Source organism: Perissodus microlepis, chromosome 22 (assembly GCF_051167445.1).
Source record: "Perissodus microlepis isolate ML-2025 ecotype Zambia chromosome 22, ASM5116744v1, whole genome shotgun sequence".
Classification (NCBI taxonomy): Eukaryota; Metazoa; Chordata; class Actinopteri; order Cichliformes; family Cichlidae; genus Perissodus; species Perissodus microlepis.
The window spans coordinates 15,438,549-15,462,540 of NC_140481.1; the positions used below are offsets into that span (position 1 = coordinate 15,438,549).

At 41.0% G+C, this 23,992-nt stretch overlaps 1 protein-coding gene across 2 annotated transcripts in view; it reads right to left on the reverse strand.

The window, feature by feature from the left end:
- Positions 1 to 23,992, reverse strand: part of ctnnal1 (catenin (cadherin-associated protein), alpha-like 1) — a 53,925-nt gene that overhangs the window by 20,530 nt on the left and 9,403 nt on the right. For both annotated transcript variants that reach the window (XM_084919212.1, XM_084919211.1), the window contains exon 2: positions 3,128 to 3,317. In XM_084919212.1, coding sequence (XP_084775338.1) covers positions 3,128 to 3,317 — 190 coding nt within the window. The remainder of the gene's footprint in view (positions 1 to 3,127; positions 3,318 to 23,992) is intronic.

Here is a 23,992-nt window from a genome sequence, read left to right on the forward strand (position 1 = left end):
ATGATGGGTAGCATCTAATTAAACTAGTGCTTTCAGCCTGCTTTTATTTCATTCATTACAGCGCACACAAGGCTGAAGCCTGCCTGATTAAACTCTCCCTGCGGCTAGGTATTAGAGAAATGTCAATCCTTCACTAACTAGCCCTTCTTTCTCCCAGAGACTTTAACAAAATCTAAGAGAAAAGACCTTTTTTATCATCCCTCAAGATGCCTCCATTATCATTTTTTTTTTTAAATAGTCAGAGACTAGGAAAAAAAAAAAAAGGGGGGGGGGGGGGGGGAGTTTTTTTAATCAGGGAACAATTGTACAGACTGTCAGTATAAGTATGAGGGAAAACTGTGAAAACACCTCCCTGAGAGGAAAGCAAGAACTGGAATAAATTAGTCACAGTGGGCAAGCAACACACACACACACACACACACAGGTGCACACATACACTTTACTTGGTTTTACCTCAGCGCACGCAGCTTCACAACACACACACACACACACACACACACACACACACACACACTTTCTCATCAGTCTATTCTCCTCCTCCCACCAGCACTCTCTTTGTTTGAGTTTTAGCCGTCTTTACAAATCAGCACTGTGAGAGGATTAAAGCTACACAAGCTGGTTCCCACAACATAAACCTATTATCACGGTGTTGAGGCTAAATTCTTATCCGCTGCGATATTGTTTCCGGTTTAGTCTGTAGAAGGCTAAATGAGGTCCTTGTTTTGTGTGATAAGATTGCAAGAGTTGGCAGAGATGAAGAAAAGTTACACTTGCAAGTGATAACAACTATCTAAACTAAGGGTTGTGAGAACATTTGGACTGACAGGAAGCCAGAGAGTCTATATTTTTAGACAGGATCTTAAAAAGGCAATACAAAGGGAAGTGCTAAAAACAGTGGGAAAAGCAAATCTCTCACAAAAACATCACCTTGTCTTTTCCATCTTCAGTTAGAGCTCTTTCTTGTCTTTTAACACTGGTGGCTACTTTTTTGACCTCTCCAAAGACTCCTAGCATCTCTTTGTAGTTTTCAGGGAGCAACAAGAAGACCCCAGGTACAGGCTTCAGTGTCAACAGATATGTTATGCATTTCTAGCTTAGTCTAAAGAAATAAATAAAAAGACTGTAGCCTTGCAATGAGCAGGAAGAAAAAAATAAATAAATGAAAATGAGACTGGCAACCTGTCCAGGGTGTACCTTGCCTTTTGCCCTATGATAGCTGGGATAGCCCCCGACCCTGTTAAGCATAAGCGGAAGAGAACGGATGGATGGAAAAAAAAATAAGGGGTTTCCTGGTGGGTGGTAACCTTCAAACAACTGTCTGTCAGACAGACTGGTGAAGGTTTACAAACAAATGCCATTTAATTGCCAACACGTTGCAATCAGTCTGAGCTGAGGAACACGACTCGTCTGCAACCAGTCTCCTTACAACGGGAGACTCAAATCAACTTTTTCTTGGTGTATTCCTACATAAAACAATAGTTGCAGATTGCGTAAGTCAGCAACTATGTCACTATTTCTGGAGGAATTTCTGTTTCAGATGTATGAGAATCAGACTCTGAATGTAAGTAATTAATGTGAATTTCTGTGTATGTAGACAGCAACAGATTTTCAAAAGATGGTACCAGGCTTACAGTTTGTGCTGATTTATCACAGTAAACTGCTGTACTATCGAAAACAGACTGCATGTAACACAACCCAAACTGATACCAGACTGATAACAGACTAGCTGCGCCTGGCTGCGAGTGGTCGCACACTTCGATCCTCTTTTCAAAGCCAATACTTTAAATGGCAAAGAGATTACAAGCTGGGGCACGTACAAAATATTGACCATGTGCTATAGTCTCCAACCAGCATCTCAATAATGAGATGGAGGTTAAAGCAGGTTTAAATAGCATGCATATGAAATTTGCCGAAAACATCCAAACAAATCTGCTCCGATCTGCTCAGGGTTATGAAGAAATGGTTTACACTGCATCCCGGGAGAGAGGGCAACTATTAAATGCTCAACTCAACTCAACTCCAGGACCTCATGAGCATGTTTTAGAACTTGGGCTGAAACCCTGAAATGTTCAGCATGATGACTTTATCAGAAAAATCCCATTAGGGTATCCAATATTATATAATCTGTAGTATTGCTACTACTACTAATACCACTAATCTTAATATAATGATTGTAGTGTATGTTTGTATGTCTGTGCCTTAACATAAGACACATTATTATGGATGAAACATTCTATGTAATTAAACTTCCAAGGACACCAGGATTATCCACATCGATATAGCTTTTGGGAAGAATATTTACAGAACACTTAGATCTTTACAAATGTAGAGATGTTAGTAGAGAGAATCTCTCTTTAGAGATGCAGCCGTGGAGAGAAATCAACACAGAAAAGGTCAATTAATATAAATCGATGGGAAAATATGATTGGTTCTTCAAACAGGTTACAAATGTGTATCTGCATAACAAAGAAACTATCCATTTCTGTTTGAGGTGCTGAATATTAGGGAAACTACAACCCTTTTAATCTCACCAACAGCCTGCTGCATAAAGTCTCCTATTTCCTTCTATCAGAATCCATTATGCAGTGCTTCCCAAGCCCACATACACACATTAATTCCCTCACTCTACACAGCACCCTTGGGTGCAGCAGCACTTTTTCATATTTTACTTCCAACCTAATAACAGCAATGTGTTTAGAGCACTCTGGAGGTCCTCTGGTGTAATACTGTTTGACAGCCAGGCTGTTCAGACTAATCGAAATTTGATAAAATTTGATAAGACTGAAGCCTGAAGGTGATGCTCGATGCTTTATGAAACTGTCGTTGGTTGTCTTAACAAAACACTGATGAGAAGCCTGCAGCTTATTGGACAGCCAGGTCAATATACCCTCAGTGGAAAAAACAGAGCATCATAAAAAAATGACCAAGTTTACTACAGGAAAATACAGGATCCATCACGAAGAAGCCTTTAAGGTAAAAACAAAAACAAAACAACACTTACTTTATACATCAAACACATAGAAAGGAGTGAAAGCTAGAAAACAAACACTCCACTATGTGTTACGTTTATGTGCAGCAGTTCAGTAAAAATGTCAAGTAAGAACGAGGCCCAACCAAAGATGCTCACCTGCTCTGCGAGCTTCGAAGCAGGCTTGACCCATCTCATCCTTCAGCTCCTGGTTCTCTGCGGCGATGGCCTCCCCGACTGCTACAAAACGCCCCACTGCTACACTCACCGCCTGGCCCACCCTGTGTATAGCTGCCAGGGTGCGCTCTGACTTCTTTGGCTTGTCTTTGTGGTTGATCAGAGTGGTGATCTGCAGGAACGAGTGGAGAAAGGAAAAACAGGAAAGCAGGACAGCCTTGTTAGAAAACAGATTCGGCTGTAATTCTCGTGCTTTTGTTTAAAAGCAGAGAGAAGGGGGTGAATCTTTGAGCAACGGGCCACCTGACAACTGAATATCAGGATGGATCTCACAGTTTTTGAGGCTGTAATATAGTATATCCTATAGCATACACCATCTTCTATAAACAATATATAGCATCTGCCATATGTGTCTGTGGGACATGCACCCAGTACAATAGAAGACCAGTTACAAACACCAGTTTGCTCATGTTTACACACATCTTCTGTGACCTATACACAGAAACGCGTGCACAGAGACAAGTCAGGTGGGCCCTTTAGTGGTAATTGAGAATATTAATAATAAATGAGCTGGGCCACTTATCATCCATTATTTATTGATCGCTTCTATTCTCTCCAGTTGTTACTATCATCATCACTTTGAGTATGTAGCTACGAATGAGGGGCACGTGTGCGTGCCAAACCATTTGGGTCAGGAAATGGCGGGTGGTGATTTTAATTGGTCTATGGCTGTAGGTGGTCCAAGTAGGGGTGGGGGGGCTTTTGTGGTAAAGTCTTTGAGGGGCTGCAGAACCTATGCTGCCTCTGCTGAGTTCAGATGGCTGAACAAACAGCATCCTGACACAGGAATGTTACGCAGCAGGTTGTGGATTTTCCTCTGCCAAAAGATTCTGAATGAGACCCTTTGAAATGTGACCTGATAGATTTGAACGACTGTAACACATTTAAATATCAGATGTCTTGAAAAGCTGTTATTTTTAATAATAAAAAAAACAACATAAAAAAAAACCCCCACAAGTGTGTCATCAGGCAAACTGTTACTTTCTTACTCGTACATTTGTAATGTAAGGTGTGAAATGCATTCGGCGTGACTGTCAATGACCAGCGCCTTCTCATTCTGTGCAGGATTCTTTAATGTTTGCTCAGATTTTCCAACATTCAGTTCATCTTTTTTTTTGTGTGTACATTGCAAATCATTTTAAAATATGTTTCATGCAGCTTTTTCTGCACAAAACACATATCTAGAACGTAGATAACCTAAACCATTGAAAAAATACTTATGTACTTCACACATTTACAAATATTTATCTGCATGACAAAGAAACTATACATTTCTGTGCAAGACTTATACAGAAAAACTCAGCCTTACTGTAAAATCTAAGTATCTGTGTAGATTAAACTGTGCTTTGGCAGTCCATTTCAATCTCTTGAAGAGACACTCCTTTGAAACATTGCGTGGAACATTTTGCCATGTAACTTGTAATTTATTTTGCCGTCTTATTTTAAGATTTTATTGGTGTTCACTTCGGTGCTGATTCACCCAATGCCAATTTAGATTTGATTAACTTCAGCACCAGGAAGATAAAACAAAGAATTCTACAAGAAAATTGCCTGTAAAGACAATTTTAATGTTTTATTTTCGTTTGTGCACACTGTACACAACCTCTCATCATTTCCTTACAACAAAAAATAGGACATGGATGCATGTGTGTGTGTCCTTTTTTTTCCCCTTTGAGTGCTGTTTACTGTTCAGTGATTTGTGTTACTTTGACCCTTTTGCACTCCAACACATTTGGGGGTTATCCTTTCATTTTAACCCTCTGTGGGTTACACAAAGGTAGAAGCCGAGGTAGAACGTGTCCGGTATTTCATTCGGACTTAGTGTTTCTCAGACCCTCATGATGACTTGGAAGTCTTTTGTTTGCTCGTAGAAAATACTAAAAATATTTTTTACTTGAAGACAAAGTACCTTGATAATAATTATCACGATTACATTTCCACCACATAATCTTAAGCATGGATTTTCTTCTACCTGCCCCACCGCAGGGTGGGCAGTCAGCAGCTTGAAGCGCTCCTTTGTAAACCTACAACCAGCTTTATGAGCCAAACAGCACATCCAACAAGGCCACAAAGTTGAGTAGTTAGTTTAAGCACCACAATATACAAGCAAAACACACACCACCTGGATTTGTTCAACAGAGTTATACTGGAAGGTATAAAAGGTGGTTTCTTGTCCCTCCATTGTAATGATAATAACTTATATCAACAAAAAGAGCGGATGACATAAATTTGCAGTTCTGTCAAAAATTTAGACGTAAACATTCACCAGCCACTTAATTAGCTACACTGGCTCATTAATGCAAATCTAATCAGCCAATCTCAAGGCAGCAACTTGTATTTAGGCAGGTAGACATAGTAAGAAAGCAACACTGACTCAAATAACTACTCATTACAACCAAGGCAGAGGACCTCTGAATGTACAGCATGTCAAACTTTGAAGCAGATGGGCTACAGCAGCTGGAAATTGAGACTACAATTCACACAGCCCAAAACTGGATATTAGAGGATTGAAAAAATGTTGTCTGGTCTGATGAATCTCAACATTCAAATGGAAAAGTGAGAATTTTGGCATAAACAACATGAAAGCATGAATTCATCCTGTCTTGTATAAACGGTTCAGGCTGATACAAGTTTCTTGGCACACTTTGGCACCCTTGGAACCAGCTGAACATTGTTTGGGCATCAGACCCTACCCGAGTATTGTGCTGAACATGTCCATCTCTTTATAATCACAGTGTGTCCACCTTCTGATGGTTGCTTCCAGCAGGATAATACTGCATCTCAATGCAAAAGATCATCTTTGAGATTTTGTTGGAACAGGAGATTCATATCATGGATGTGCAACAGATGAATCTGCAGCAACTGTGTGATGCTATCACCTATATACACACGGGCCAAAATCTCTGAGGACTGCTTCCACTACTTTGTTGAAGGTATACAATAAGGAATTAAAGCAGTTCTAAAGGGTCCAACCCAGTACTAATAAAGTGGTCTCTGAATATATATACACTATTGGTTTCACATGATAAGCTGTACTGGCAGCTACAAGGCTGAAATAAATCATCTGTGCCTTGATTCTCTGTTGTTTTTCTCTACACATACCCCTCTTTCACTTGTCACAATTTTTCCCCTCGTTCTCCATCCGATGACACACTATTGTTTTCAAGCAAGATCATGACCCTGAAGCGCTCTTAAAGCCCTTCTTTTAGTCTGTCACTCGTCACTTTATATATTGCCTTAGTACAAGAGGCTCTCTTCCTGCGAGCCTAGTGTTTTTCACTGAGTCATCCACACAGAGTGGGATACTCCTAAGGAAAAAAGGAAAAAAAAACAGTGCCGTCTGGCTGGACATTATGCAGCCTATCAGAAGATATTAGATCACTGTGACACATGATTCACATCTACGTCATAAAGAGACTGTTGTTCAATATTAAGTGGAGTTCATGTTATACAACAGACCTAATTGTTGCTTTTGTGATGTAAAATGCATTTCTGATGACTGAAGCGTTTCACTCAGCAGGGTGCATGCATGTCTGCACAACACGGTGCGCATGCTTTTCCTAAAAGACTTGTACAAGGAAAGGGACGTGAACACACACGGCACAAATCCAAAAACAAGCTTCCGATCACAGTGAGAGCACAATGGAGGGAGCTAGACTTTCAAGTGAGAGGAGAGGAAGAGAAAGTGACAGAGGGAAACTGTGTGAAACAAAAAGGTTAAAAGTGACACAGAAAGACACCTCCAGTACAGAGTTTCCTGTGTTAACAAAAAAGCTGCAGCTGAGGTTGAAGAAGTCGAACAAATTTAACATGGCGGGTCTCTGAGAAACAAATAGAGACGAAAAGATCTCAGCGAATCACAAAGGGAGAGTTGGATTTTCTCCATTAGGGATTACTAGGTGGGTACGTTTACTGGGCTGTGCAAACAGGAACAGAGCAGGGTGGAGAAAGCATAATATTGATACAGTGCCATCGCAGAAGAGAGGCCTCTGTGTTTGTGTGTCACAAACACAGAGGGAGGAGAGTTCGTATTCATTTTACATTTATTTTAAAAAAAGATTAAATTTTCAGGTTTTTGAAAAAACTAAATGGCAATTTTTAGGTGTTTTAACTTATAGCTACTGGAAATCCAGTGGATACTTTTGCATCCCAAATCTCACCTTCATACGACTTTATATTTAGGCCCATTTATAGAAATTACCTCTAGACCTGAGCAATACTTTCTGATGTCTTGATTTGAAGAATTAAAACTATTTTGAGGTCAAAGGTTATGATTTGACTGTATTTTACACACCTGAATACTCACTTACAATTTCAGTCTTCTTCACTTCACTCCTCTGACACACACACACACACACACACAGTGTCTGAATGCCAATGAGCACTGAACCAAGCAGCATCGGGCCCAAAGCCTCCAAACCCCACCGAAGATTTACATAGTATGAAATCCAATGAATGAGCACAAATGTTGCTCTAGATGAAAAAGTCAAAAACCCTGACAGATCTGTTTATGGACGGGGATAACTGAATACCTCTGCAACCTAAAAAAAACAAAATTAAAAACCCCCACATCCTCCCTCCTGTAATAGTTGAGTCCTTGCGCTTTACTGACGTGAATACTGAAGGCTTTGCTGTGGGGGAAAAACAGCTTAATCTTCCATGTGACTTGATGAATGCGTGAAGCCAGGCTGCAATGCACATGTTGCTATTTGAAGTGGTCCATTTACCCTTGGTACTCTCTTACATACAGTGTGTACAGTACACACAGAGTTCTGTATACACGTTTTCCCCTCTCACAGTAACACAGTAACACTGGTTCGCAACCAGTTAATTCCAAACCATTTACCTCTCTTCTCTTGTGAATAATTACGATAGCAATTACAAGGTCATAAAAGAAATGATAACAGCATACTCTTAGCAACACAATACACAGAGTCCACCCACTGGTAAGCAGGAAATCTAGACTAACACCTCAAGGACACAGTGACTGACTATAAATCAGAGGGTAACAAAAGCTGGGAACATTTGCGGCTGCTTCCCGTGGCTACTGACTGAATGGCAGTACTAGGTGAAAGTTTGGCATTATCTGAGTCATTCTTTTCTTTTTCTCTGCCTGTTTTTTTTCTGTTCTCATTTAGATGTATGAACGTCTAGATAAATGGGTGTTGCTGTGGAGGAGAAATCGAATTTACTCAAAACAGATCAATTCAGAGCCTCTTCTCCGATGGCAAATTTGCATCAATCTTGTCATTTAATAAAAGCAAAGGCAGCAAGATAAACGTGAGTATGAACAAGCTGATCCTACAGCCCTGATTGGGCCCTATTAAACACACATTGTTGACATTTATTACAATAATTGCTTGCTCGGCAAGTGTTGTGTTGGTCTCCTTATTCATCTAATTTATATCTGTGCTTCTAAGCTTCACTTTCCCTCCCAATAAAGGGAATTTATCTGAAGCAAAGAGACTTTTCTAGAGTTTAGACAGAAATAGCTACAAATCCAGCTAATGGAACTATGTGGGGGGAAAAAATACCCATCCATGTGTGGTGACAGCAGAGCTCTTTTCCCCTTTTTTGCCCCCGTAAGCATTTGCATGCATATTTGCAGATACAGGTATTTGATTTGCTGGAGAACTGCATGTTTTTTTCCCCTTTATGGGCACAAAAGAACGAGGTGACAGCTCGTGAAAAGAGAAGCGGATGAGGTGGAAAGAACTAAAAAGAGAGTTTTGACATCTTGGTCATATTTACCTGCTGAATGGATGAAAATGAGTTTTGTTGTGCTTTTTCCTTTAATCTGACTGTCTTTTTGTGTTTGTCCTTGTTGATATGTAAAGAAAAAAATACATTCCATCTGTTAAAACTTTGGCAGCCGTCTGTTTGTGTGCGCCTAAGATTGTATCTCTCATTAAATAGACTCTATAGCCTATGGATCACTGTGAAATGGGAAAAAGAACACTTCCAGGTCTCATTTCAGCCTATTACAGCACAAAGGAATCATTGTTGCGAGGAGTACTGCACCCAAAAGGACGCCATAAGTGTTTGTGTTTTCCACTATTTTTGTTTCCCCCCCGCTTCCCCCGTCTTTGAATATGAGCAGTGGTACCCTTGAAAAATCCAAGTTTCAGTTTGGTCTTTATTGATGCAAGGAGAGACGGGCTGGTTGTTCACCCAGGACAGCGAGAGAGAGGAAGAGAAGGAAGAAAAACACATAAGAGGAAAGGGATGAAAGTCGCAGTGGACATGCGCTTTAATGGGTGAGCAATTCCTTCCAAATTGGCCGCAAGCAGACAGGAGTTCGATGCTGCGCTGGTCGACTGCCAGACTAATATATGAAGAGATGAAAAGAGAGACAAGGGAGTTGGAAATAGCGCGAACGCAGATAGATGAGGAGAGGTGAAGGGAAGAAAAGAATAAAGTCGAGGACATGTCACATCTACATCGCTCTTTACCTCGTCTTTATTTCTTCCTCAATGAATACCTACAGTCATCCTCTCTTTCACACTTCCTTCCTTGTGACTTTAGAAGTCCTCCGTCTCCCCTTCTACCTCCATCCCTCTCTTCTTTACACTCCTTCTGTGTGCAGCAAGTGATTTTAGTCTGTCCCTAGAGCTGCACTGCTGCAGTACATACAGTACAGTAACAGCTTGCAGTGCTTAAGCTGCATCCTTAAGGGTACACCGTGCATGTGCATAACTGCACCATCCTACTCTTACACTGCATTAACACATTACTTAGACAGCATATGCACATTCATCCCTTGTGATTTCAATGTACAAGTGATTAAACTAAGCACACACTGACTGGGAAATTGGCCCATATGGATATGGACAGTGTTCAGGACAGCACCGGTCATTACTAAACACAAACACTGCAAAACAATGGCCAGTGGCCAGTTAACAGGAATATTCTGCATTAACGCGTCATGCCCACATCTAACAAAGATATAAAAACACTAAATTTAATCCCTTACAGCTGCCTACAAATGCAACAGTAAGCGCTACAGAGTCAGCTAATGGCAGCAAAATTCACCTTTCGCACCAGAAGTTTTTTGTGGTGGACCTAGTTAAATTACAACCACAAGGCTGCAGTTTAATTTAGCATTAAAGCCGAGCTAAACCACATCCATATGTAGTCTCGACTAGTCAGGCATTCTTTGGGAATTAGACCGCATATGCAGAGCTATTTTCATTTAGCACACTCACACACACACCTGCAGGAACCATCACACCTACTGTACCACAAGTCTGTCTGTGCTATATAACACCCTGAGGAGTGTAAATTTTAATCTTTATGCTGTTTTTAAAGCCTTATTTTGGCACCATGCCCAAACCACTTGTACTGTAAGGAAAAGTAACAGAAGCGAGGAAGAACACTGCAGTTCAAAGAAGTTAATGAGCCCTCGAATCGAGGCTGGAATATCCATCCGTCTCTCCGTCCATGGTTATTTTGTAGAGATAATATGCATACTATAAACCTGTCACTTAAAGATATGTATTATTACTCTTTATAACATGTAAGTGCGTGGGGGAAGATCAGTCACAGAAACAGAGGAGAACAAAGTGACAGAAAAAGTAGGTCTTATCAGCACACACAGCTGTGCTTGCTGTAATGAACTTGCAGAGGCCACGCAGAAAGCTACAGGTTTATGACCTTGGAAATCTTTTTCGGAAACCAACTTCAGATCACTTCGATTTGGTGGCCCTATTAAAAGCTCCTGAAGCCTGAGACGGCAGCCTTCAGACCAGAACCTCAGTTTATGCCCGCTGATGCCTCCCTTGTCACAAAATGTACGTCACGGGCCGAAAGCACAAGACTGTGAGCGTGACTGTGTCTCTAGAGGGATCCCTACACTCCATCGATGTGGGAGCACAGGGATTCCCAGATGGCACTGAGCTCACAGAGGAACACGATTACAACAACGGGAAAAGATGAGATTTTCTGAAACAGACTGTGTTAAAACCGGCCTCTGAAGTGAGCCAAACAGAATCCTATTACTATTACTAATACCGAAACATCTGGTAAAATTTCAATTCCCTCACGAATGACAAATGTAAGCCACAAAATTGCATTTTTATAGAGTCAGTAAATGTTGGTAAATGTTGGTATTGGATTGCTGCCCATAGTATTTATCAAGATTTTTTTACACCTGGCGGCTCGGGTCATTTTGATGGAACAGTTCAAAATTTTGTAAAATAACTGCATCTTCCTGAACTTTTGTACTTGTACTGTTATGTTGGCAAGAAACCAGAAAAGGCCGAAGGGAAGTTGCTGGTTCTAGCAAAAGAACCGATTCTCACCTCCACAAATTGTCCTCAAAAGGTTCCAGTATCTAGATTTTTGTTATTTTCGGACAAAGCCAATGTAGCTGGTTCCCTTGCTTCCAGTGTTTATACTGAACTAAGCTGACAACCTGTCAAACTGGCTTTGAATTGAGCATTCCCTGTTGTGGTGAATACCAGGGCTCCCTCAGTGTATTTTTATATAATTCTGTTATTATTGCTCAAGCGAGCTATAATAAGCTGGGGTTTTTTTGTTTTACACAGTCATGTTTTCTTGTTTGTTAGTCGAAATTGTTAAATCTGTTACTCACTGTGTTACTTTCCTTTGTTTGATTAAAGTCTAGACGCGAGTGACGAAGGTCACGAGTCAGAAGACGAGAACATGGCATGAAACGTAGCCCACTCGCTCATGTATGCCAACAGAGATGAAGCTGATGAGACAGACAAGCGTGCGGGGACACTGATGGAGGTAGACAGGGAGAAGTGGGGGCGTAATGAGGCTTGCAGATGCAGAGGCAGGCAAACAGAAAGAAGGGCTCTTTGACAGTAAAGACAACCTGAACAGAATACAGTGTAGCAGTTGAATGAGGTTGGATTTTCATCAGACTGTACCCCATCTGAGTTGTATGAGAAAAGGGCACTCTTTGGCCTTCAAGCTCTCGCTTAGCAATGAGAGGTGACATTTGAATATGTGGACAGACAGATTGAATCCACAGCAAACATCAGCAAGAAAGGTTATCGCTGATGAATAAAAACTAGCTGCATCCCACTGCGTTTAAGCAGCTGCTCAAGAAGGACAATAGACTATCGTGTCTGCTTAGTGACTGAATGGCAAAGTGTGTTTGTCACAGGCTCTCTTATTTTATGGGTTTTTTGTCAGGAAAAAAAAAAGTGCTAATATATGATATATTCTTGCTACAAATCTTTAAAAAAAAAAAAAAAAAAAAAAAAAAAAATCACGAAAATGGTCTGGAGTTGAATTAGAGTGCAGTTTTCATGTAATCTATAAATTCCCATCACTGCAAAATGAATATAAACAGTTCATTGAATCCTTTTCTCATCGCACGCCATTCAGATTTCCAGAAAAAAAAATTGTCTGCACATTAAAAGAGAAAGCAGCTGTGAAAAATAAACCTAACCTTATCAAATCTCTTGTTTTTTGAGGTAATTCTTACCCTTTTTTTGATAATTAAAGACTGGTGTGTCTTCATCGTCACTGTAAAGTAGTCAGATGGCTCCATTTCAAGAGTGCACAGAAGAAAAAAAAAAGCGACATTGCTGTCTAAATGGTAGTTTTAGTGGACGCAGTTTGCCAACTTGGACTCTGATGCAAAACCTATACAGTAACCAGAGTGTACGTTGCAATTTCACTGGGCTAACTTCCACTCTCCACATGATTCAGTGAGTAAAATAACTTGTGTACAAGTGTGACTGTTGAAATGGAGCCTCTGTGTGCGCTGCAAGCAACACTGGACTTATGACATGAGGAAAAGGGCGGTAAATACAATGGTGCTTAAAACACATCCCTTTCTCCTCTGACCACTGTAGCATGCTAAGGCCGCAATGTCTGCATAGCGGTAGAGGATGGCAGCTACTCGAACACAAACACACGCAGCTCGCATTCAAAAGAACACAATACATCTTTTCATTCCTCTTGCTCACGTAATTCAGTGGATAGTCGGTGGGAGGGAGACGGAGAGAGAGGGAGGGAGAGAGAAACGGAGAGAGACAAAGAGAAAGTCAGCGAGTGGGGTCAACCAAGGAGAGCAGAGAGGTGATCTGAACATAGTGTAACTGTTGGGTCAAACTCACTCTGGCTGTCTCAACTGTTCACCTCCTCCCCCCAGTGTACCTGGGGGATGTAGCCTAGGAATACGTGTGCTGCGGGGGTTAGCACCCCGTACAGAACGCCCCGAGGCGGCGGCTCATCTCGTTTCCTAACCTTTTCTTCCTGACCGGCGCACTCATATGTTAGGTTGCTATGTTACATTTCAAAATGTACCAAAATTGCATTTGTTTTCTAGGATAGGCATTCATGAAGATTAACATGATGGCTGTTCTGCATTATAGCACTTTTATGTTCCAATCGGTTATCAAAAGTATTTCTTCTTCTTTTCATCCCTTCTACATAATGACACAGCAACTGTTTGCAAATGCATTAAAAAGGAGAACTGAAATATCCTATTGGCATAAGTATGCATACATTTTACTCGCTACTTAACGGAAGCACTTTTAGCAGTGGTAAAATTGGTCAATCTCTGCAGAAATATTTTTTTCATGCTTGCCGTCGAGTCTCTTGTTGGGGCACTCAGAGACATTGACAGACTTGTACCTACACTTTCTCCAGCGTCGTCTTAGCTGTGTCGGTAGGCTCGATGTAAAGCAAACTAATAAAACACCAAAGTCGCACAGCTTTTATATCCATGAGGCCTGATGGCTTTAATATGCAAGAGGAAACATGGTACTTTACAGGACATTTGATAACTCAATTAAAACATTTCCCTTTACCGTATTTGCAAAACATATGTGAACAGCAAAGGGGTACGAATACATTAGAAATTGAATCAGTATTCTGGCACATTGTGTTTTATAAACTAAACTTGTTTTTTTCGGAGCACAACAGCAAGCGCTTCATCAGCTTTTGTGTGTGAAAGGAACCCAGCCTTGGCTAGATTAGCTGACTCTGCAGGGAGCCCTTTGAATACAATAAAAAAAATGCAAATATGTTTTACTGGACAAAGAACTTGAAGCAATTAAACAAGGGGGTGAATCAATCAAAAATATTTTTAATGCTGACTACACAGATTTCTTTAAAACTTTTTTTTGGCTCGGCCTCAAAAACAACCCCAAAAACTACATTTATTAGATGTTCCATAAATCATCTTTTTTCAACTGTTCCCTTTAGGGGTCTCCTGGGCGGATCACCTACCCCCATATCGCTCTCCCTCCTCCTCTGTCACACCAACCCTGTGCAAGTCCCCCTTCATTACATCCACAAATCATCTCTGAGGTTTTCCTCCTGCCTGGCAGCTCCATCTTCACCATCCTTCCTGTCCATATGTCCAGACAAACTCAGCCTCTAGCTTTAACTCCAAACCTCTCAACCTGAGCTGTCTATCTGATGTACTGTTCATTCTGGTCACTCCCGATAAAATCCTTCTAAATCCTTCCCTAAAACCACGCATCATAACAGTCTCACTACAGTCTAGTAAATCATCCCTTTCACTCCTGCTGCTATCCTTCTGTCATAAATCCCCCCTGACGCTTATCTCCACCTACTGTCTGTTGCTTTGGATGGTTGACCCCAGGTATTTAAACTCAGTCACCTTCAATACCTCTGCTCTTTGCATATTCATCTTTTTTTAATTTTACCTGCCTGCCTTTTTTCACACACACGCGCACACACACACGCACACATACATACATTCTGTCCTGCTTTTACTGACTTTCATTTCTCTTCTCTCCAGAGCATACCTCCAGCACTCCAGGTTGTCTTTTACCAGCTCCCTACCCTCACTACAGATCACTATGCCGTGTGCAAACATCATAGTCCAATGAGACTCCTGCCTGACCTCATGTGTCAGCCTGTCCATCACCATTTCAAACAAGAAGCGTCTCAGAGCCGATCCCTGATGTCATACCACCCCCACCTTGAACACATCTGTCCCTTCTACCACATACCACACTCTTCACACCCTTTGATATTATTCTATCATGTTCCCAAAATTAAACAAAGCAAAAATGAAATGTTAGAATTAAACATCTTTGGATTCTCGTCTTATTTTGCAGCTGGTATGATTACGAAGAGCAAGTGGGTCCACATTGTATCAGTGTGACAGTTAATCAGATCTGTCTGGCCGCGAGTATGCAGAGGAAAGCAGAGCAGCCGAATAGATTGCATGGCTGGCACACAGTAGACAAACCAATAAACTGAGCTCATATTTTCCAAGGGACCATTCACTGTCAAATAAACGACAAATATAATCCCACTTATTGCCTGGAATTATTGCTTGGCATCGATCCTCCGTGTTCTGCCACGGTTCAAGTGTTCAAAGCTGCTCTGAAACCTCTCAGAGACAGATTTCCAAATAGAGGGATGGAAGCATGGCCCGGGGTTTCCAGATTACATTTTTGTGATTGTTTCACATGAAGAAGCATTTATCTCTGGGGCTTTGCAGCAGACTGGCTTAGTGTTTGTGTGCCATTGTTGGGCAGTGCTTCCACACAGGAAGCAAGAAGCTCAGAGGAAAGCAGAAATGGGTGTGTGCTACCTGGTACTCCATCACTGCCGTCTAAAAATAATGGGAAATTTATCAAGTCTTAAGTGGGGCCCATTGAGTGGGCTGAGCACAGAGCTCTCCAGAGTCACTCTGAGGTTCAGGCAGTCTGTGAGTTGACAATTTTTTTTTTTTTTTTTTTCCCACAAACCAAAGCAAATCAAAGGTTATTAAACGCAGCCATCTTGGTCATCCAATGACCATTTTACACCTTTATTAAGCTGCTTAGTGCTAACGTGCCTGGAAGGCTTCCTTGACATTTGAGTAGATGAACTACTTAACTAAGTAGAAAACATAGCTATGAGAGAAATGAAACCCCACCCCACCGCTCTGGTTTGTTTGTGCATGCACTGACAGTAACACATAGTCTATTGAAAGCAAAGCGCTGCTACAGTGTAATCAGTACAGCTGATATGAGGTGCAGGAAGTCTAGAGGAACCAGCAGCTGATAAGAGAGAATGATAAACCTGGGAGAGAAACAGATGGACAGCTGTGATGAAGAGATAGAAAGGAGAATGAAGAGGATATACAGTAAATAAGGAAAGGGGTAGAGAACTAAGGCAGGAACAAAAAAAAATATGACCGAGAGGAGGCACGGAGCCAAAAACTCTACATTATCTGAAAACTTTCTGAGAGATATTGCTCTTTTTCCATTAAGAGCAAGTTTAGAGAATAGAGTGTATGAGGCAGTGTGTGGAGAGTGACCTCTGATTCAGTAGTCCTTGCTGGGGGGTAGACAAACAAACCATAGCTGCGGATCAATTTTTGCTCTGTTAACCACAATCCAAGGTTAACCAAGATGGGAAGGAGAGCAGAGGAGGGAATCGATCCCTTCGGTTTGTAGAGCACTAGACCATGACACAAAGTGCTGTTGTGGTTCACGACCTTGTTTTGCTTTGAAACCCTTTACAGTCGCAGCACAACAATAGTAATTTAATTTTTTTTTTAAACTGCTAATTTATTGTCAGCTATTAATAATAATAATAACGTATACTTTATTGATCCCCGTGGGGAAATTCCTCTCTGCATTTAACCCATTCACTCAGTGAAGCAGTGGGCAGCCACTGGGCGCCCGGGGAGCAGTGTGTAGGGACCAGTGTTGGTCAAGTTACTTGAAAAAAGTAATCAGTAACTAATTACTGATTACTTACCCAAAAAAGTAATCCCGTTACTTTACTGATTACTTATTTTCAAAAGTAATTAATTACTTAGTTACTTAGTTACTTTTTAAAAAACACGATTTACAACCTGAATAGGTAATAAAGCGATAGATCTGTCAGGCTAATTCTACTTTTTCTGCATAATCCATCACAAAATGTAATCAAATGGAAAAGTCCCTTTTTAAAACTTGTTTTATTAGTTTTAATATTTTAACTTTATGCATCAAGCAAAAATTTAATTATATGCAACATTCTCTGACTTGAATAAATTAGTTTAACATTTAAACCTATTTTCTGCACATTCCAGCACATAAAATATTTTTTTGTGTGTGTTTACACTCACTCTTTCAAATAGATGCAAGTAAAACCCAGCAGAAAATAAATAAAGTCACAGACTAGCGGTCCTGTTGCTCTATTTTCACCTGTAAAACAGGAGCAGGGTAGGCGGAGGTTTACCCTGGTGCAGGTGTGCCGCGGCGGTCAGTGGAAGAATCCGCGAGTTTCTCTGTGAATTTCCCATTACGTCATAGCGCACTCGGTGCTTGCTTGAAAGCTTAGGGGTTTTTTTCGCTGTAAAAAGAAGTTTTCTTCCCACGCACAACGGATGCTAATGTTTTTGTCACTTTTTATGGAATCAAACTCAAAATAAGGTCAGTACTTCCACGCTTTAAACGCTGCACGCTCATACTCTCTCCTGCACTCGATATATTATCCATTGTTGATCTGCACACAGCTGTTGTCACAAACGTGGCACTCGCTTACGTCACTGTCATGAGACATTCTTGCAAAAAAATCACGGTTTTAGTAACGCAGTAACGCAGCGTTCCTACTGGAAAGTAACGGTAATCTAATTACCGTTTTTGCAATAGTAATCCCTTACTTTACTCGTTACTTGAAAAAAGTAATCGGATTACAGTAACGCGTTACAAGTAACACGTTACTGCCCATCTCTGGTAGGGACAGTACCTTGCTCAGGGGTACCTCAGGGTAGCTGTTCAGGGGAATCAAACCCCCAACCTTCCGATCATGAAGCCACCACTCTACCTACTGAACTATCCCTGCCCCCTAATCACACAGCCTCACTGAAAAGTGAAACCCTTTATAATGATTTTAAAAAGCTACACGTTATGAAAAGACCCCTTGCGCTGGGTCTACTGCTGTGCACGTGGAGCCATTAGAATTTACTGCAGAGTTCGATTTGCACATGTGTTTGCATGGGTTTACTCCAGGTACTCTGGCTTCCTCTCACAGTCCAAAGACTGCTCGGTGTCTTTCTGCAACAGCCTGCCAACATATGTAGGGTGTGGTCACGGGCTGACCCTAAACTGGATAAGTAGAAGAAAATCAACTGTTTGTATAGATAAAATAACTAGAAGTTTTAATATTTTCATATCAAAATTAAGAGCACTGAAGTTATAGCCACCAGTTAGTTAGCATAAAGTCTGGGAAATCGTTAGCATCACTCGCACATCTGCAGCTATTCTAGGCTTGGGATTCGTGAGACTGCTGACTTTACAAAATTGTAATTTTAGATTAAAGTTCCTTACAGCTTCATTTAGACAAATTCACAGCATCATATGTGCCACAGACTTGCAATTAGGACATCAGCTCTCTTTACGGGTAGCGACGCTGGTTAACATTTAGCTCATTATTTTTACTAAGAGCAGTGTTTTGTTTTTTTCGTGCATCTGAGTGTGTGCTATGTGTTGCAACTGCTGTATCAAAGACACATTGCATATAGACATAAATTAGGATTCAAAGAATAATAATAAAAACAGTGTCAATGTAGCTATTTTTCTTTGTTCGGAGTTTTTTTGCCAAGCTGAAGCTTCGGATTTGCTTTTTTTGGAATAACAGGAGGCAGTTTTATCACCTACCCTCAGTTTCAAGATTGAATCACATACTGAATGCTGCTTACATGTGAATATGATAAATTATTCAGTAACATCTGTACAGTATTACTGAGACTATTTTCTGTCCTACGTGATGCAGAGTGGATTCAGGTTTTTGCAAGTGAAGTGTGAAAAATGTTTTGGGGGAGTCAAAAAAAAAAGTCACCTACTGAAAAGCAGTATTCATAAAGTGTACAAAAAGTAATTTGCTAAAACCATCTGAGAGTTTGTAGCTGAGAGAGAGACACTTTTATTATTGAGCAAAACACAATGCAGATCAAGTTCTTCTTTCAAAAGAATATCAAATAATGAAATCAAAACATATCTCCTTTCATATTTTATAAGAGTGGCTCTGGCCTGAATGGTGCTAAAGTATTTTTTTCCCAGCATCATAATGCTGGCATACCTGTAACAGACTACCACTTACAAATAGTATAACAAATATATTTTGGATGAATTTAAAAAAGAGAGAAAAAAAGCTTAGATTTTCCTGCTTACATCAAAAAGATGCCCAAAAGCCTCATCTACTGAAAGCTTCTAGGAGGCATATCCTAGTCTCAGAGTGTAAACCATGCCGTGTCAGCTTCTAACCAACTCAAAACAGACAGAAAGAATAGCGGACAATGACGCTAATTACTTGGATCTAACTGTTTTTACATGGATCAAGCTGTTATCAAAGTAAAACCAAGACAGCCAGCCTGGCAGCACAGATATCTTTGATCTAAGCACGTTTTTGCAAAACATCCAAGATGCAATATCAAAGACATCTCTGGCTCAGGCAGCGAGGCAATGCAGATGAGATCCCACCCATTTGGAAACGTACACCATATGCAGCTAGAGATTTCTCCAGGCTACACTGAGCTCTTTGTTCCATTGAAGACCGAGGAGTTTCATAGTGACGTCCACCCCATGGCCCCAAACCCCCTCCCTACCCCACCCCAAGAAAGCCTCATCAGAGTACAGCAGTTATTTAATCTGGCAAGTCAATGTCACAAAGACGGCAAAACACTGAAGAAAAAAACCCATCGAGACATCACTCATGATATCTAAATGTGAAGTCTTCAATCTCTTGTCACATCCAGAAGCAGGTTAGAAATTCCAGACGGTGTTGCTCAGAAGCCTTTGCTTAGACACTAAGTCTTGTTTTGTTTCGTAACATTCATTTTGGGCAAGTCGTTGCATATCAAGAAGGAGTAAAAAAAATAAACCATTTTAGTGGATGTCTTCATTTGCAGACATGGTCCGTTGTTGGTGTGCATAAACAGAGCAAAATTTCCAACTGATGAATAACTTAAACCTGCAGTCTAAAAGCTGTCTGGTATTCTGTAGCGGGTATAACAGCAGAGAAGTGGCACAAAGTCAAACATGGAAACAATTTTCTTCCTAGAAGTTAAATATTTTAGTCAATTTCACCCTACATACACCTTCAAAAGAAACATGGGGTGTAGAAATTCAAATGGACGGTGGCAAATCGTTTTCTTTGAAACCTCTGAACCCATAAAAAAAAAAAGAAAAACCAAACACAACGTGGCCCTAAGCACTGTATCTGCTTTGTCCTTGCATCTGACTTCCCTCTAAGATTTATCTGTGTTGTTGAAACATTTGAAAGCGCATGAAAAAGGCAAACTCCAGCTCCTGATGAGTCTTTTATCGTAGTCCTCATTCTGCCCTTTAATTATCTCAATCAAGACCTCCTGAGCCACCACTAAAGATTGATGAGTATCTTGTGTACAAGGAAAATAAAAGTTGGAACAATAACCGTAAGCAACCTGCTAGAAATACATCTCCAGATCCATCATCAAGCAACATCTATTTCGATGAAACCACGAGTATAACCCAAAACAATCAGGGGTATTAAAGCTTATATTCTCACATCATCACAAGCACGCAAACCAACATCCTGCGAGTAAAACAAAGACAGGAGAGTTTGCTTAGAAGTGTTGACTTATTTTTTAGCCTGGAACATTGCAGCTAATATTTGTCTTTGGGTGATTTTCTTGAATGCGGTGTTGCATGACGACGACTGACCCCCTACGAAACCCGAAGTTATGAACAATACAACCAAAACACATGAAAATCACCCCCCTCAGGTTGTCCTCATGCTGAGCCATGTTTAATGACTGGGTAATTGTATAAAATCCTCAACAGGAAAATCCGAACTGCTTGCCAACTTAGCCCGGAAAACATTCCATCAGTCATCATAATTGGTAATTACAAGTAATGGACAACTAATACAAGTAGTAGTGTGCAGTGAAAAGTGTGTGAAAGCGGCCTAACCAGGCTCTGTGACGGCCTCACTCAGCAACAGCATGTTCTGCAGGAGCAGAGGAAGCTGACCAAATGCACCTGTCAGACACACTGGTCTGTTCCGAAACTAATCACGGCTTGTTTTTTGGTGAATGAAAAAGCAAAGTGACAAAGAAAAATGTGCTTCATTTCTCAGCTGCCTATTGAAGGTCAAATCTGATGAAAACCACCAAAATGATTTCCACAAGCTACCTCTGGGAATTCTGGGCTACTGCGTTTTTTTTTGTTTGTTTTTTTTTGGGGGGGGGGGGGGGTCAACTTCTTACAAAACGAAAGGAAGCATTTAGAAATGCGAGTTGTCAGGTGTAGACAAAAGCCAACGCAGCTACAAACTAGCCCCAGAGCAAGAGACATTCTCGACCAGACGGAGATAAATTCCTAAGAATGTTATCTTGAAGGTTTGACATGTGAGAAGAAAGGGACTTTAGAAAGTGAAGGACTGCATTAATAAAGCAATGAAGTGTGTCAGACCAAACATCAGAAGCCACAACACAGAATGTTATACGCTGAGTTGGATGATTCACCGATGAATGAAGAGGGGGGGCAGACAAACACATGCATACCAGCCAGAATCAAGGTTTTGCCCTTTGAGACTTTAACTTTTGACCTCAGTCGTGATGCCCTTTAAAGAACATGGAGGCACAATTTCAGACACCACACACACATGCACACACGCACATTGTGGGAGCTCGAAACTTGAGCCCTTAAAGGAATGCAGCCCCCCCTAACTTCAGGCTGCATAAAGGCCTGTGTTGTGACACACACAGACTCCCTAACACATTCTCACAGGGGCTTCGGGAACGTGCTTTCACTACATGACACATACCTATGTGTTCAAGTGGTTTGAGGTCCATCGGTGCAGAATTTAAACATCAAACGACATTAACATGAACCAGTACCTGCAACCCATAGACGTCCCACCGACAATGCAGTAAACACTCTTTTCTAAAATCACTAACTCTCACACTCACGTTTTAATATTAGTTTTCATATCAAGAGCTCTTTTCAGTCGTTCAGATAGCAGATCCAGGGAAATGCCCAGAACAACTAGAACTTTATTTATAGGAGTAGAGTGACTTTAACTTATTTATAGGTGTTGGTCCTGGGTGTACGTGTTCTTAAGTACACATATACACACACTGGGCTATGAATCCCGGCTGACTGGCCCCAGCTGTCACCCGCTGGCTCCAGTCATCTAGAAACGGTGACAAGATGAGAACATCTTCCTCATACCAAGAGCTAGGTGTCAGAGTGTTTGCCGCACACGAACTTTACCTGGCAGGCTGCCCAGGTATATTGATAGCCACCTGAGTGTATAGGTGACTTACTTTTCATGCAACTGAGATAATGCCATCCGCCATCGATGTACTACGGGACAATTGCCTCACTGTTATTCTGAAAGTTTTTGGCGCTGCTAATCAGACTGCTGTGGCGAGATTGCTGGGGTGGTCCTTGATTTCTTTTTGCTGCTTCTATGAAAGGTTGTTTTTGTACGCCACTTTTATCCATTGCACCTGTTGACAGACGTTCTGCTCTAACCAGAACATTCAGAAGTTGGTTATCCATTTCATGGGCTCCTACACTGAGCCAACAGAACAAGAACTACCATCTCCAGCTGTAGTCTAAAGTTGTACCCACACTAGTAGTGGTTCAGTCGTTGTGCATCGCTGTGAAGCTGACAGCTGGTCGCTCACAGACATCCTAGCCTCCTGTTGCCTAGGTAACCTATTAATGTATTTACTACAAGGTCATTTGTCAATTAACAGTATGGTACATTCTCATTGGCTGACTTATAACTTGAGAAAAGTTTATCTTGGGTCCCTCCCACTTTGTGCCGCCAGTGGGTATTTTTGCTCATAGTTTCATTCACTTTATACGGTCGCCACATCACTTCCGGTGTGGACGCAGCTTTAGGCAATCGCACTGGAGCTCATCAAAAGGATAAAAGTCTGCTTGAGAGGCAGGGGAATGTATTGCTTTTCCATTTCATTATAGTTAGCCCATGGAAATCTGACAATTACAAACATAATTCAATCCTGCAAGTTAAAATTATATAAACCCACTCTTGATACAAAGTCTTTTCAAAATGTCCAAGATCCTATCTCTTTACAGCTGTGCTTTCTACATTGCATTCCTTTCAGAAAACATTTCCCCTGAAGATATGTGACGGTCAGACAAAATGTGGTAAGAATAGCATCATCTTCATCCATTCTATGTCAGAGAAAGAGACGGCCAAATCTGGCTCAGCTGGTTACATGCTATTCCCATTAGTGTTCTTCAGAATGGATGCAGTCCCGAAGATTGCGTCTCATTTTACGGTAGAGAAGAAAGAGGGAAAGATCCAAAGAAATGATTGGGCTGAGCTATTCAGCTGAGGCTATACCTGCAGCCTCTAGCTAGGTTTTCAGCAAGCTGCATAATTAATGAGGTGATATAGAGCCCCTAACTCTCTGGAGAAGTTGAGATTAATAGTTAGAAAACTGAAAGGTAAGTGGAGAGTGGTGAGAAGAAAACAGGCACAAGGCTAAAGGCAGAACTAAAGACCAAAAGAGAAAGGGGTGTGACAGGAAAACGAAATCAGGAAATTGGGCAGAGCAACAGAGGAAGGGTGGAAGACATACAAACGAGGTGCTACGGCATCTTACATACTGATACTTCCTTACAGACACACCCTGAATCACCCCACAAAGTGAGGTGATCTGGCAGTCGCTCAACACGACTGCTTGAGGTTGAAGTAGTCACTAAAAGTGATATCGCACTGAATTAAAAGTGGCATGCTTGCCAATTTAGCATAAAGTGAAATTTATCATTTAAGTAATCAAAAGATTAACAAAGAAACTAAAATAAAAAAATCCATTTTTAATCAAAC